A 16434-nucleotide genomic window follows, 5' to 3' on the forward strand; every position below is an offset into this window, starting at 1 on the left:
CGGAAGAGTTGCCGGGGTCAGAGGGGCGTCACGCCTGCGGAAGATCAGATTCCAGGCGAGGGTTCCAGGCTCCTCCCCGCGCGCTTGACCATCTCCGCCTTCTTCGGCCGCGGACCACCTACGGAGGGCGGGGCCGGGCCAGCACATTAGCCCGCCCCTTGGCGATTTCGGGGCCTCCAGAAGGAAGCACGGCGCTCGACAACACCGCGCCAGGCCGCGAGGGCGGCAGCGGCCAATCGGCGGCCGGCGCGCGCAGCCCCGCGTCCCTCGCGCTCCGCCCCTTCGCCCGCGTACGTGCAGCCGCCGCAGGCCCCGCCCCGGAGGGCGGAGCTCGCGTGAGTCCCCGGGATCCGGCCGCCGCCGGGGAGGTGCTGCTGCTGGTGGTGCTGCTGCTGCTGGTGCTGCTGCTGCGCCAGCAACGGCGGCGGCGGCGGCGGCATCCGCATCTGCAGCGCCAGGGCCTCGGCGGAGAGCTGGGTGTGCCCTTGGCGGTCGTGCAGAATCCTCGCCGCGTCGCTGATTCCATCGTCCTGCTCGTCCAGACATCTTGGTGGCCCGGCGCTTAGTCCCCGCGAGGATGCGGCTCATCTGGCAGCTGCTGAAGCACTCTGTGCCCTACCAGGTCGAGCGGTACTCGCGCTTCTCTCCCTCCCCGCTTTCCATCAAGCAGTTTTTGGACTTTGGTGAGTGGCAGCCGCGCCCCCCCCCCCCCAGATCCCCTCAGCACCCATTCCCACCTCAGGTCTCCCCTCAGTCTCTTGCAAGATCCGTGGGAACCGGGGGGTGGGGGCGGAGCTCAGGCTTCTTCCGGGCGGGTTGGGGGGGTTTGCGTAATTTCGGGGTACCTAGATCGAGAGGGGACCTGGCACTTCCTACCCCTGCCCATCCCGCCGCGGGGTTCCCTCCTCCTGACTGGGGCGCCCTGAGCCCGCCCGGGTTAGCTTGCGGGCTACTTGACAGCGAGCTTAGGGCCCTGAAAACTTGGGGGGTAGAATGTGGGTGAGTTTTTTTTATAACATGCTTTTTGGGAAGGGTTTGTTTTTAGATGTGGAGGGTGTTGGGAGGAGCTGTTTAGAAATACCTTGAGGTTGAATACATTGTGCAATGGGATTTAGTTTCTTTTCGACGACAAGGTGTTCCACTCTGGTTCTCGAGGTTTCATGAAAGCCCTGAGAATCCCAAAGTCCCTGGTGGGAGTTGTGGGGGGGGCGGACACGTGGGCTGTTTTAGAGCGAGGGGTGTTCTGGTATCTCGCCGGGGGATCACACGTTTCCTGTTTTGTCCCATCCTGTCGGGGAGGCTGGGTGGGCCCCTTTCAGGTATTGAAATGCCAGCGCCAAAGCTCTGGCCCCCCAACCTGCGGAGGCCTACCCGGGATGCTGCGAAGACATTCCACCACCTGATGATTGCTGGGTCCTGTTTCCCCAGATTAGTGCCTTTTCTCCCGCCAGAGACCTGGTTGTGAAACACCCTGAAAGTACAAGTTAAGTGCGCATTTAGGTGTCAAAAAGGGAACCCTGCATCCTTGGGGAAAAATGCTACGGGGCAATTAAGCTGGTCTAAGATCTCTAAGGAATATTGGGGGCATCTGTTGGTGAACTGTATGTAAATATGATGAAGGGGTGTTCGATGGGGAGTAAGAACTTTTGGAGACGGCGGGCTATGTCCATAGTTTAAAAGTTTACATAGGAAAAAACGATTGGGTTTAAGAAAAAGCTGAGACCAAATTAAAATGTTAAGAGGCCAGTTTGCCACCGAATAATGGGAAAGGTGACAGTTCTGTGTGATATTCATCACACATCTGTGTGATGTGCACCTTCAGTTGCACTGCAGAAACCTTTTTCTGAGTTTCTCTCTACTATGGTTGGCCACTAGGGAGAATTTTAGAGGTTTTTACTTGACTTTGGGAAGAAAAATGTTGCTGTTGCTATCTAAATAACATGTTTTCTATCTCTGATTTATGGGTTAGAGAAGTTTCTGAACATTTCAACCTTCTATTAGGGTAAATAAAACCAGGTTAAGTTCCACTTACAAAGGATGCAAAGATCCAGAAACTCCCCCTTCTTTCCTTTACTTCACAGTTGAATTCTTAGTAATCAGTTTGTTGACTACAGCTTCTAGTACTTACTATATCTACTATGCATGTTAAAAGGTGTCTTGGCCAGATGTTATTTGAGTAGGAAAACTACAGTGGAGTTATCCTGGAAAACCTCCAGTTTCTGGGAATAAAGGTTCTGGTTCTTCCTGGGCCACTAACTTTAGAGTGTGGCCTTGACTAAGTGACTGAACTGCATTGGATTTAGTTTTCCTCATTACTGGGTTAATGGAATGAATGGGTCATAGTAGGCAACCTCTGAAACACACGTATGCAAGTGTGTGATTGCCATTTCACAGGAAAAGAGATGAGCTTTTCAAAAGAAAATCAGCAAATCTTTTGCTAGTGACCCGGAGCAGTGGTGCAAGTGGTAAGGTGTCTGCCTTGCGTGCTCTAGCTTAGGATGGACAGAGGTTCGATTCCCAGGAATCCCATATGGTCCCCCAAGCCAGGAGCGATTTCTGAATGCATAGCCAGGAGTAACCCCTGAGGGTCATGATTGTGGCCAAAAAACAAAACAAAACAAAAAAATCTTTGCTAGATATTTTCCACAAATGGTTTCTGACCTATTTGGTTTTTTCTGGAGGGTAGGGGCCACACCCAGTGGTGCTTGGGTTACTCTTATCTCTGCACTCAGGAATCACTCCTGAGGGGTCTTGGGGACCATATGGGATGCAGGGGATCGAATTTGGTTTGGTTTCACGCAAAGCAAGTGCCATGGGGGAGGGCTCCACTAGTTCAAGATAATGGAAGAAGCCTAATCATTGAAATCTTTTTTCCTTATAAGAAAGGTCTCCAGTTAGCACTATAATCATGGTGGAAACTGCTAGAAATTCCAGTTCTACTTTGTATACACAGAAGTGAATCAGGTGACAGGCAACCTATCTTTAAAGCCCTGCCACCTGAAAGAAGGGAAGAGGTATATCAAATCCTGATTTCTACTGACTCTTGATAGCAGTTCTATTTTGGCAAGTGTTGTGGGAGTTTGAGAATTTAGAAAAGGGTATAGGGATATTTTAAGGTGAGGAGGCAGAGGGATGAAGTTTTCTGGCCCTGTCTCATGGAAAAAACTGCAGGAGCCACCTCAAGGACTTAAAGAACCAGGGAGGGAGCAGCCAGCAAGTACTTGGGGCTGCAGGTTTGGCCTGTGGCAAGCTCCTGGGTATCTGATGGCCTCAACAGGCAGTTGACTGGCACCTATGGGGTCTATCTTAAAAAAGATTTGGACCTCCCCAGAATCGAGCTCTGGGCCTTGTTCACTCGCAGATTGCCACTTTGCCAACTTTATGATTTTCTTCTTGGCTTATTCACTAACCAGTCATAACTTTTTATGGGGAGAGTAAACACACAGGGACCAGAGAAAGATTCCACATGGAATTTTAGGGTTTTTGTAGTATACGTTATAATCACATCAGTCTTTACTTGAAATATGGCCTTCCACCATAGTTAGCAAAACAAATCTCTATGTGGATTATGAGTTTATAATTAGCAATCCTGCATTCTAGCCAAAGAGGAGTTATTTTGTTTATTTATTCTGCAGTTTTGGTGCTGGGAACTCAAACTTCAGGCTGTTTGAATAAAATGGTTGATTTTTTTAAAGTGAGATTTTAATTTTGGTCACTTGGTTCTAAATTCAGATAGGGCAAAAGGACAACAGTGGGAAATATAGCTCCGTTGGGTGCTTGTGCCCGAATCTTGCTTTTTAAACTTAATGCTTCAGAAAACTTTCCATATCTGTATCTGCAGAATTTTACTTTTTTAATGACTTTGGAGAACTTGGTTCTATGAATATACTGTAATCTACCAGTCAACCCCCTACAGTAATTTTTTAGGATATTATATCCTGCATGCATTAGTTATTTGCAACACCATTCCTGAATCTAGAAATTATAACCTCAGAGGGTATATGCATCTTGAAGTTATGGGGGAGTGTATGGTTTGGGCCATATCCTGTGGTACTCAGGGACAGTTACTGGCTTTTTGCTCAGTGGTTAACTCATGGTGGTGCTTGGGTACATGCAGGCAATGCCAAGATCAAAGTGGGATCAATTGCATGCAAGACAAATGTCTTATCCCTGTACTATCTCCAGGTCCACACCTGAAACTTTGATAAATACTGTCAAAATTGATTCCCATAAAGTTTGCTAATTCTCTCACTGGAAGTTTGAAAGTGCCTATTTTCCTACACACTCTCCATACTGCTGGCACAAACTGTTGATAAGTATAAAATGGTATTTAGATAAACATATTTTTTCTTCCAGAAGGGTAATGTTATGGGACGCATATATCACACAAGCATGTGAACACTCAGTCATCATTCTTGAAAAGGATTCTAGATAGACATTATCTCTTCATTGAGTAAATCATTCTTTTAACCTTTGAATATGGAAAAAATTTAACCCTATATAAGGGGAGAGAGAAAAAAACCAGGATTGTGTACTTCTGGGTTGATATCCATGTTCTGTTATTAGTCTGTAGGTATTGTTAGTATGAGCTGTCTCAGATGGTCTTGTCAATGTCATGCTTGTTTCATTAAAAAGTATGCATGTGAGGGCTCGGAGAGATAGCACAGCGGCGTTTGCCTTGCAAGCAGCCGATCCAGGACCAAAGGTGGTTGGTTCGAATCCCGGTGTCCCATATGGTCCCCCGTGCCTGCCAGGAGCTATTTCTGAGCAGACAGCCAGGAGTCACCCCTGAGCACCGCCGGGTGTGGCCCAAAAACAAAAACAAAAACAAGAAATTATGCATGTGAGTGGCTTTGGAGCAATAGTACAGCTGAGGGAATGCTTGCCTTGAACACGGCCAACCTGGATTTTATTCCTGGCACCTCATATGGTCCCCTGAGCCACACCAGGAGTGATCCCTGGATGTAGAGCCTAGAGTAAGCCCTAATCACCAATGATGGGTGTAGGTGAAAAACCAAAAGGAATTTTTTGTCTTTCTGTGCAAAGACCAATGATCTGCTTTTAAAGACATTGTAGTGTCCTTCTAGAAACCTTTGAATTCTACCTTGCTTGGGAGGCTATCTGTCTTTGACAACTTTCTATATTCGATGGTATTGATTTGCATAGATTTTGTCTCACTTAGCATCTATTTGAATATATTTCTCTAGAAAATTACCCTAGTTAGTGAGGTTTCTAAATTAATTTGCATATCTGTGATAGTCTCTCTTCAGTCCTAATTTTCTCCTGGCTCTGACCCCCTTTAATTCTCCTGTATTTGTTTTCCTCTTCCCTTTCTTGATTAGATTAGATCAGTTTATTAATTCCTGCTGGCCTCCTCTGGTTAATTTTTTTCTTTATGAATTGGACTTATTTTCTAAGCTGTTTGTGATTATTTTTGTTTTTAGGCCCCAGTTCTTCCTCAGAGTTGTGCTTTAGCAACTTTTGTTTTTAGGTGTTTTGTGGGGTCTTCTAAGCAGTGCTGAGGGATTGCCAAGGCCACTCTCAGTGACACACCTTGATACTCAGCTGGTGGTACAGCCCTCCAGTTTAATGCTCCAGTGCTAGGGAGTCAGCAAAATGCTACTCAGTAGTGCTGGAGGACCAAGTGTTTCTGGGGATGGAACTTGGGGGCCTCCCATTCTTTGAACCGTCACCCCTCCCCACCTAATCCTGTGTTTAGTGTTTGATCCTTTGCACACTCTGCTCTTCCCTCTGACCCATCCTAGCCTTTTGTATCTCCAGATTTTTATTCTTCTGTAAACGGAATTTGAGTTTTGAAGTTGGCAGTGGAGAAACTTTCTGTGTTTTGATTTTTTTATGCTTAGTTTGCTGTGATCGGTTATGTTATCTCAGCATTTATTCTCTGACATTTACCTAATGATTGACCACTATGAGTTGGTGATTTCCTGTGTTTCTAGGCAATACCAGGGCTATGTTCTCTTGGTAGGTTACATATATGGATATTAAATGAATCATATTATTAAACATTTTAAAACATTTTTTCCTATCTACTTAATGTTCATGGTCTGAAAAAAGTTAGTGTCTTAATAATATGACTTGATTTCTCCCATTACCTTCATACTTTTTGCTTTGCAACCATGAATCTTATATTTGATGCATAGATATTCCTGTTTTGTCCTCATTGTGAATTGTGCCCTTTCCAAACTGCTGGCCTTCGCTACTTAGAGGTCTGGGTTCGATTTAACACACGATCTCTATGTCCCTGTATTTCTCTTAGGGTTTCTGGCACTGCACTGACATCAGTTATTTTTTTTCAGTCTTTCTTAATTACTTTAGGTACTATCCCAAATGTAATATAAAGTTGAGGCTATTTTTAAATAAAGCTCTTTTTGCAGTATTTAACCTATTTATTGATGTGACAATTTATCTCTTAGAATAAACACTTGTACTGTTCTTCTGCTTTCTGTTTTAATACCTTCATTTTCCTACCATATTCTGTGTTTGATCTGTTAAGGTCTATGTTTTTTTTTTTAAATAATTAGGGCCTCAAAATAATTTTTGGCTTCAGAGGGTATCTATAAAATTGAATAATTAATCCAAGTTCTGTAGTCTCTCTTTGTCCATAAAGGCACCATTAAGCCATGTTGGCATGTTAAAAGTTAGTACAGGGCTTCAGGTGTATGTCTTGCATGAGGCTGACCTCAGTTTGATCCCCAGAAGCACATGGTACCCTGAGCACTGTCGGAGAACCCTGAGGACTACCAGGGTATCCCTATCATCCTCTGCACTGCAGGGCCCGAGTACCATTTGTATCCTGAACCCTCACATTAAACTTCTAGCCCCATCATCCAATAGTCACTAGGAAGCCCCCTATCTACAGAGAAAAACTGATAATTGATCCAATTAAGTGGAAAATTTGTAGTATATGCAGAAGAATTTGGATGTGAATCTACTTACCAGCTAAATTTCATGAAACCTAGTTATAGGTCAATTATTTCTAATAAAAAGGTAGCTTGAAAAAAAGGTAGCCTGCAATTTGAGATGCAAGTATAAGACACCTTAAAAAGTTAATATAGGGGCTGGAGCAATACCACAGCGGTAGGACATTTGCTTTGCATGCGGCTGACCCAGGACGGACCTCGGTTCAATTCCTGGTGTCCCATATGGTCACCCGAGCCAGGAGCGATTTCTGAGCGCATAGCCAGGAGTTACCCTGGGTGTGGCCCAAAAACCAAAAAAAAAAAAAAAGTTAAGATAGTGCCAATGAGAGAGTCAGTGGTTTGAAGTGCATGCTTTGCATGCAAGAGGCCCAGTTTTGATCCCCAGCATCACCTTAATTTCCCTGAGCCCACCAGGAGTGATCTCTTAGCACCAAGTCAGGAGTGCTTCCTGAGCAGATCTGTGTGTGTCTCAGAACCAAAAACAAGCAAGTAAATATTTACTATAAATAGGAAGATACCTCAATATAGTTATTTTGCTTGTTATTTGGGTGGGGGAGGGACAGGGGAAACACATCTTGAAGCGCTTAGGGACTACTTATGGCTCTATATTCGGGACTACTTATGGCTCTATACTCGGGAATCACTCCTGGAAGACTCAGGGGACCATGTGGGATGCTGGAGATCAAACGTGGGTTGGCTGTGTGCAAGGCAAATGTGCTTTAGCTCTAGCCTCTCAATATAATTTTATATTAGTTGCACATTAAAAGGATATATATTTGGCTCCAGGGATCAACCCAGGGCCTCATATGTGCAAAGCATATGCTGTAGCACTGGATGAAATGATAGTACATAGAATTTATTGATTAAATAAAATGTTGTCAAATTTGACCAGTTTCCTTTTATATGCCTGCTAGGAAACTTAAAGTTGCATTGCATTTCTATTGGACCAGTTTAGGATAGCATATATATTCCTTTTTAAAAAAAGTTTAATTAATTTTTTTCTTTTTGGGCCACACCCAGTGACGCTCAGTGGTTACTTCTGAATATGCACTCAGAAATTGCTCCTGGCTTGGGGGACCGTGTGGGATGCTGGGGGATGGAACCACGGTCTGGCCTAGGTTAGTGCATGCAAGGCAAATGCCCTACCGCTTGTGCCACCGCTCCAGCCCCTATTTTTTAATCAATTTTTTATTGTGACCAATGTGGGTTACAAGTCTTTCACAGTTATATTTAAGGTACATAGTGACAGTGAATTAGGGCCATTCCCACCATGAGTGTTGCCCTCCCTTAGGCCCTGTTCCTAGCATGCATCCCATATCTCCCCCCTGTGCCTCCTATACTGCTAGTGTAAATTGTCCCTTTTTTATATAACTTGTTATAGATTGGATAGGATATCTTGGTTCTGTTGTCGTTGACTTTGGGTTTGGTATTTAGGTCTGATCACTTTTTATTTCCACTTAATGTTCATGCGTCTGTTTGCTCCCGGTACCATCCACTTTCCCCCCCTCAATTTATGAGGCAGAACAAGATGGTTCAAGTTCTGTGGTTCTGTTGGAAATAAAAAAAAAAGGGAAAGCTAGGAGGAGTCTATCTAGGAACTGACAATATCAATTTAAAAGAAGAAAGAGAAGGGGCTGGCGAGGTGGCGCTAGAGGTAAAGTGTGTGCCTTGCAAGCACTACCCAAGGAAAGATCGGTTCGATCCCCTGGTGTCCCATATGGTCCCCCCAAGCCAGGGCAGTTTTTTTTGCGCTTAGCCAGGAGTAACCCCTGAACATCAAACGGGTGTGGTCCGAAAAACCAAAAAGAAAAAAAAAAGAAGAGAAAAGTGAAAGAAACCCCCCCCAAAAAAACAAAAACAAAAAAAAAAACCAAAACAATGACAAAAGCACAACAGCAACAGTGAATAACAACTAAACAATGACAGCAAGAAAGAAAAAGGAAAAAAAATGAAGGGAGGAGGGCTGGTGTGGTAAGATTTTTTTTTTTTGCATCGGCACAGTTAGTATTGGGGAAATTAGAAAGGGAATCCCCTTGACCTCAGAGATACAGGGTTTCTCCCCCCTTGAAGCATAAAAGTCATGGGAACAACTACATGCTCTAGACATGCTTATTGTCAAACCCCAAAGTCTTTTTATGGTGTCAGGAAATGTACTGCTCATTTGTGGTTGTCAAAAATCAGTCCTTGCATGTATTCCTTTTTAAGAATGAAAACATTTCTACTTTTTTGTTTGTTTTCTTTATGGGCCATACCTGGCTGTACTCAGGACTAACTCCTGACTCTGTGCTCAGGGATCATTCCTAGCAGGCTCCAGGGACTATATGGGGCCAGGGATCAAATATGGATTGGTTGAGAACAAGGCAAGCAGCCTATCTGTTGTATTTTTGTTCTGGCCCCATAAAAATATTTTAGGGGCTGGAGCAATAGTACAGTGGGTAAGGTGTTTGACTTGCATGTGGTCAAACCTGGTTTGATCCCTGGCATCCCATATAGCCTGCCAGGCATCCCATATAGCCTGCCAGGAGTAATTCCTGAGCACAGAGCCAGGAGTACTCTCTGAGCACTGCTAGGTGTGGCCTAAAAACAAAAACAAAATTTTAAAGCTCAGAAAAATTTATTGATTTTATTTTTTAAAATAACTTTCAATATCTGGTTTCACCCCCCTTCCATCCCCATCAAACCTGTTACTTCCAGAATTTTGGTGGTTCTATTTGTAGAAGTTTGAATTCTGGTTTTCCATAAGCATTGCGAGTTCGCAGCAATTTTATTTTTTGAGAGTTCTCAGTAATTTAAAAAAATTGAAGAACTGGGAGTTTTCTACATCAAGATTGATCCTTTTTGAGTCTTTAATGAGCTCATAGAAAATGATTCACATTTGCATTTGGAGGTGCTTTTTGCCTTTAACCTTGTCCACTTTTTGTTCCTTCTTTAACTACTATCTCCGTCTCTAGATTGGGGATAAAAGAAGCTCAGTTTCTCAGCTGATTTTTGGCTGCATTTATGTTAAAGGTGTTTGCAGTCACCTTTTGTTTGATTTCATTTTCCTTCTAAGTGTCTCTTTGCAAAGGGCAGTGCTTGCTGCTTCTGTACGCCTTTCTCGGCTTTCTCTGCTGTTTGCTCTCGGCATGGTGGCCTTCCATAAATGGTGATTCCGGACTCCATGGAAAGGTTATTACATATCCTGTCACTTCAGGCAGCTGGTAGGTAAGGTTGAACTTCCAGAATGGCTCCACATTTAAGTATAACAGTTCCCAAGTAGAACCACCAGTCAAGTCACAAGTTGTCTGACAGCTCTGCCTAGCCTTTTCACTGGAAGGTTTTGTCCCTCATCTAAGGTTATGGGAACCTCAGAACTTTTAGCTAGTAAAAAGCAGCAGCCACTTTCCTTGTTTCTCCCCTCACTTTTCTTGACTGCTTTTTGAGGTTTAAGGGACCCAGCCGCCTTGCTTTCTTACAAAGTATGTTAAGATTCTGAAACCCACTTCAAAGTTGACTTTGGTTCCAAATAACCCTCTTTTAAATGTCTTGATTTTTTAAGTCAGTTTACTTTTTGAAGTCTGATTACCGTTGAGGGTGCTGGTATAGATGAAAAGAGCCTGCTTTCTTTTTCTTTTTTTTTTTTTTGTTTTTTCTTTTTTGGGGGGGGCGGGTCACACCGGCAGTATTCAGGGGTTACTCCTGGCTCTATGCTCAAAAATCGCTCCTGGCAGGCTCAGGGGAACATATGGATGCTGGGATTCGAACCACCATTCTTCTGCATGCAAGGCAAACGCCTTACCTCCATCCCATCTCTCTGGCCCCAAAGAACCTTCTTTCTTTTAAGAAATTGTTGTAGGATCAGGGAAAAGTAGTTGTGTTCTGTTTCCTCTTGTGTGTGTCTTGTACCTTTACACATGGTCCCTAGCTCACTTTTTCTGTAAGCAATTTTTTTGGCTATGAAGATAGCCAAGAATTAGACTATTTAGGGGCCGGGCGGTGGCGCTGGAGGTAAGGTGTCTGCCTTGCCTGCGCTAGCCTAGGACGGACCGCGGTTCGATCCCCCGGTGTCCCATATGGTCCCCCAAGAAGCCAGGAGCAACTTCTGAGTGCATAGCCAGAAGTAACCCCTGAGCGTCACAGGGTGTGGCCCAAAAACCAAAAAAAAAAAAAGAATTAGACTATTTGGAGACAGAAGCCAACTCTTTAAAATTCACGGGGGAAGAGAACAATTTTCAATTTAGGGTTAAAGAGGTATCTAACTTGGCTGGAAGCATCTTGATCGATGTTTAATTTCAAAGAAAAGATTGGCTATTGGGACCTAAGAATTTGATAGAACTGCTTTCCCCCCTCCTCTGGTTTCTCAGGCTCTCTAGGCACTTACTGAAAGCCCACATGCTGCTTCACCATGTAGGCAGTTTTGTTTGCTATTGTGAGGGAGATATCTTCACACTTTCTGACATATTTATTGGTGACCCAATTGATTTAAGTGATCAGATGATGGCCAAGAATTGGGAAAGCCTTCATTTTGTTACTGGATGGTAGCAGACATTATAAACCACTTTTATGTTTTCCTTTTGAGTGTCTAGTTGTGAAAGGAAAATATTCAATTATTTTTGCTTCAGTTGATAATACATTTTCAGAGTTGAGCAAATCCTCTTATATGTACCTTAGTCTAAGATAATTGTCAGCTGTAGTCTGAGGGCTATTAGAACCTTGGATCCAAGTTACTAAATTCTTTCTTTTAAGTTAATAGATTTTATTGTGTGTGAAGCAAGAAAGGTGTTTTGTTTTGTTTTGGCGCCACACCTGGCAATGCTCAGGGGTTTCTCCTGCTCTGCACTCAGTAATTACTGGCTGTGCTTAAGGGGCCATTTGGGGTACTGGGAATTGAACCTGGGGTGGCTGAGTGCAAGGCAAGCTCCCTACACGCTGTGCTTCACTCCTGCTCCAAAGCAAGACATTTTTTTTTACCGAAATTTATTTAGGGAACTGTGAGGGGGAAAGAAAAGGCGAAGTGCATGTTTGAGAGAGAACTCAGGCTTTTCCAAGAGTGGAAGAAAGCAAGCAAAGAAACAGAGACAAATGAGATCCATGTTCACAGGCTTGAAATGAAAAAAAAAAAAAGATTTTATTTTTTAGAGTAGTTTTAGGTTCATCTCCAACTTGGGCGGAAAGTACTGGGAGATCCCATTTACTATCCTATGCCCAGCAGCTCCCTAATGTCTTACCCCAGCCTGCGCCAGTGGGATACCATTGAACCAAGATTGACCCATCATTATACTATAAAGCCCATGTCTTACTGTAGGGCTCACTCTTTGTGACTTACTCTGTGCTCTGAGTTTTTACATCACCCGTTTTTGTCAGTAAGTTTTATTATGGTGAGGCCACGCCCTTGTGTTAGACTTTGTGGCTTCTGTGCCTCCATAACTCTAGAGTGAGTAGTTGTCAGAGACTGGCTACCAGAGATAAAAAACATTTACTGTTTGTCCTCTTGTGCTTTCTAGTCTAAAATTAACAAGGTTCCTTTTTGCAGACACACTCAGTGATTGCTCTTACTTTGCTCTTTATATCTCCTGTAAACTAGGAATGTTAAACCTGTGCTATCTTGAGTGTGATCCCCCCCCCCTTTTTGTAGTTAGGACTGCCTTGTAATGTGGAGTTTATCTATAGGCTATATCCATGGAGTATATCTTGCTGTCTGCAAAGTTTAAACTTAGGTTTTCTCCACAGATGTTAGGATGAGTTTCTATGATTTTCCTTGTAGACCCATAGTAGATCAGGTTGACATTCTTCTTTACCCACCTACCCTTGTGGATTCATTCTCTGCATTTCAGTGGTTTATAAACTGCCCTTGACTCTTAGGAACTGGGCTTGGGAGTTTTTGTCATTTGTGTGGAGTCCTTTAGTCTATTTGCTATACTGAGGTGTTGTATAAATATTGCATTCCTCATGTTTCCTAATTTAGTAATTGTGAAAGTATATAATGAAAGGTAATTGAAAAGAAGTTCAGTATAATTCTTACATCTATTTTTCTTGTGATAACCTTAGATTTTATTTCATACATTTAAATGTATTAACTGTAGTTTGATTTTTTGGTGTGTTTTGAGCCACACCAGGTGCTGTTCAGGGGTTACTTTGGGCTTTGCAGTCAAGAATTATTCATGACAATGCAGGTGGAGGGGGCTCATATAGGACGCTGGAAATTAAACCCGGATCAGCCACATCCAAGGCAAGCACCTTACCCACTGTCCTGGGTAATTCAGACTTACTCTGGCCCAGGTCTGAATTTTTATATTCTCAGTTACAGTACTTTCATTTTGGTCAGATTTTTAAAATTGAATTTCTTTTTTTATTTTATAAAAGCCTTTGAATTATCTGGAAGCATTTAAATTTGTTTCATCCTTGATTTATCAAAGCTAATGATGTGATAGAACCTCTGAGGATAGTACAGAGGGCACTTGCCTTGGAAGTGGCTGACCCAGGTTCAATCCCCAGCACCCCATATGATCTCCAGAGCATGGCCAGGAATGATTCCTGGAGAACTAGGAGCAAGCCCTGAGCACCTTTGGGTGCTCATAAATAAAATAACCCCTCTTCCCTTTCCTTGCCTTTCCTTTCCCTTTGGTAACCACTATAGTTTTCATGGAGAACTACTATTCAGATAGTAGTTCTGTGGGGTATTTTCTTTGCTGTTCATTTGCTTTAGTTTTAGTGTATATTTCACATAGGAATGAAACCATCTGGTAATTGTCTTTTGCTTTCTTATTTCCCCTCATGTGCCATCTATTTTGTGCCAAAAGGCTTGCTCTCATCTTTAATTACTGGGGAGCTCCCTAACAGTTTTGGGGACCTACCAGAAGTGCTTGGAGGCAGGCAGTGGTAAGGTTGAACCCAGGGCACTGTTGCATGCCAGCCATGCACTGCAGGCCTTTGTGGTTTCTACCTGGCCTGATTATATCTTTATTATTAGTGAGGACCAATCATCTTATTGAGGGACAATACTAATTCTGGGGAGAATGTGGGATTCTCTGGAGAGATGAGGAAATTTATCCTTCAAGATGGACACTCACTTCTCCAGAGTAGGGCACTAACATGTGAAGGAGAGATTACCCAGATTTGGGATATAGGTGACTCTCAGAAGGGGAATGCACTCTGTTTTATCCTTTTTTAATGGTAGAGTACTGGTCTATTTGATATTTGTGAGAGAACCTCTATACATGGTTATTTAAATTTTTTCTTTTCTTTTTTTTTTGTTTTGTTTTGTTTTGTTTTTGGTTTTTGGGCCACACCCGGCGGTGCTCAGGGGTTACTCCTGGCTGTCTGCTCAGAAATAGCTCCTGGCAGGCACGGGGGACCATATGGGACACCGGGATTCGAACCAACCACCTTTGGTTCTGGATCGGCTGCTTGCAAGGCAAACACCGCTGTGCTATCTCTCCGGGCCCAAATTTTTTCTTTTCTTTTTTGTTTTGGGAACACAGCCAGCAGTGTTCAGAGCTTACTCCTGACTGTGCTCAGGGATCACTCCTGATGGGACTCTTTGGTCTGTTTATGAATTGATCCTTCTAGGTTTAGTCTATTCCGGTTTTATGACCCACTTTTTGATTGGATTGCTTGACTTTTTTGTTGTGTGAATTCTTTATGAATTCTTTTGGGTATAAATTCCTTGTTGGCTATATGATATATAGAAATCTTCCAAATATTAGTTTTCCTTTTTGTATTTTTTTATATTTTCATTAATCGCCAACTCACTTTTGTTCCATTTTCTGTCCAGTTGCAGAACAACAGTTATTAAAACCTCAGCTCTCTGTGTTGTTTCAACTTCTCCCCTACTACACAAGGTATTTTATATTTACAAATTCATCATCCAAAAGGACAACTTTGCTGATTTTTTTCAAAATAGCATATGTTAATCCCTGCCTTGTAATTTATTGAAATTTGATGGGGGCAAGTTGCTAAATGGAAAATTTTTGGACACTTAATTACCAGTGTTAGAACCTGTGAGAAGTTTCTTCTTTTTTTTTTTTTGTGGTTTTTGGGTCACACCCGACAGTGCTCAGGGGTTATTCCTGGCTCCATGCTCAGAAATTGCTGCTCCTGGCAGGCATGGGGGACCATATGGGACGCCAGGATTTGAATTGATGACCTTCTGCATGAAAGGCAAACACCTTACCTCCATGCTATCTCTCCGGCCTCTTCTTTTTTTTTTTTTTTTCCTTACCGAATTTTCTATGATTATATGTTCATTAGTGGTTCTCAGTCCTGACTGGGGGAAATCATCTAGAGTTACTCCTCAAACTAAGTGATACTTGAAATCCCATATAAACCAATTAAATCACTCTCTTGGGGACAAGGGGTAAGCGCTATTTTTCAGTTTCTCAAGGGATTATAATGTACTTTCAGAGTTAAGAACAATAATTAGATTTTGAATTTTTTTTGTCCAATCCAAGTGCTAGGAACCACTTTAGGAGATAGTTGAGAAGCTAAAGACTAACACTTAAATTTCAGGTCTCCATTGTTCTTCATTGAGTATATTTTCTTTTCTTTTTTTTAAATTTTATTTAAACACCTTGATTACATACATGATTGTGTTTGGGTTTCAGTTATGTAAAGAACACCACCCATCACCAGTGCAACATTCCCATCACCAATGTCCCAAATCTCCCTCCTCCCCACCCAACTCCCACCTGTACTCTAAACAGGCTTTCCATTTCCCTCATACATTCTCATTTTCAATGAAGTGTAAATGGAGACTTGCTGGGGAATTGTTAGAGTATAACCTCAAAGGGAGTTTATAGATAAGTTAGAATCAGGGATAAATACTTAAGTTCATATGTGCTCACTAAGATGGGTAAATCTTTTTTCTAATATTCTTTCCTGCTATTCCTTTCATTTTAAAGGTTTGTGTAATAGTGTTGATGCCATTTATCTAAATTGTCCTTGCAGGTTTTCTGGAGATGAGTGCAGATAAAATAACACATATTTATGTAAACTTTTTCATTTTCTTGACTTCTAGTTCCTTTTCCTTAATTGCTTATTTCTGTTTAGTTGTCTCAGAATTTATTCTAGGTAACATTAGTTTGGGATTAATAACTGTAAAGTACAGAGATACAAATCCAAATCATATCCTCTTATATTCATCAGTGGGCATCTAAGCTCCCTGTCTACTGTTCTCAGTTTTATAACCAGGAAAGGCACAGGCCCAAGTAAGGAAGGGAATGCCCAGCCTATCTGCTAGTTGTTTATGTCATGTCTTGGCCACCTTTTCCAAAGTGAAGCAGAAGTTATTCCTTCTAGGAGGTGAGTAAACATTTGTACTGCTCTCTGCCTGATATAGGTATAGGCAGATTTAGCAATAATATTATAACATGAAGGGAAGTAGATGCTTTTATTTCTTGGATGAAGATGCTAAAGTTTAAATGATTTTGGGCCAGAGAGATAGCATGGAGGTAAGGCCTTTCATCAGAAGGACGATGTTTTGAATCCCAGCATCCCATATGTTCCCCTGTGCCTG

General features: G+C 42.6%; 1 protein-coding gene across 1 annotated transcript in view; it reads left to right on the plus strand.

Annotated features, from left to right (window-relative positions):
* Nucleotides 1-387: 387 nt before the first annotated feature.
* PDK3 (pyruvate dehydrogenase kinase 3) overlaps nt 388-16434 on the plus strand; it is a 67011-nt gene continuing 50964 nt past the window's right edge. The window contains exon 1 of the mRNA XM_049766776.1: nt 388-683. Within this exon, the coding sequence (XP_049622733.1) occupies nt 578-683 (106 nt within the window). The 5' untranslated portion in view covers nt 388-577. The remainder of the gene's footprint in view (nt 684-16434) is intronic.

This window comes from Suncus etruscus, chromosome X (assembly GCF_024139225.1).
Source record: "Suncus etruscus isolate mSunEtr1 chromosome X, mSunEtr1.pri.cur, whole genome shotgun sequence".
NCBI classification, from domain to species: domain Eukaryota; kingdom Metazoa; phylum Chordata; class Mammalia; order Eulipotyphla; family Soricidae; genus Suncus; species Suncus etruscus.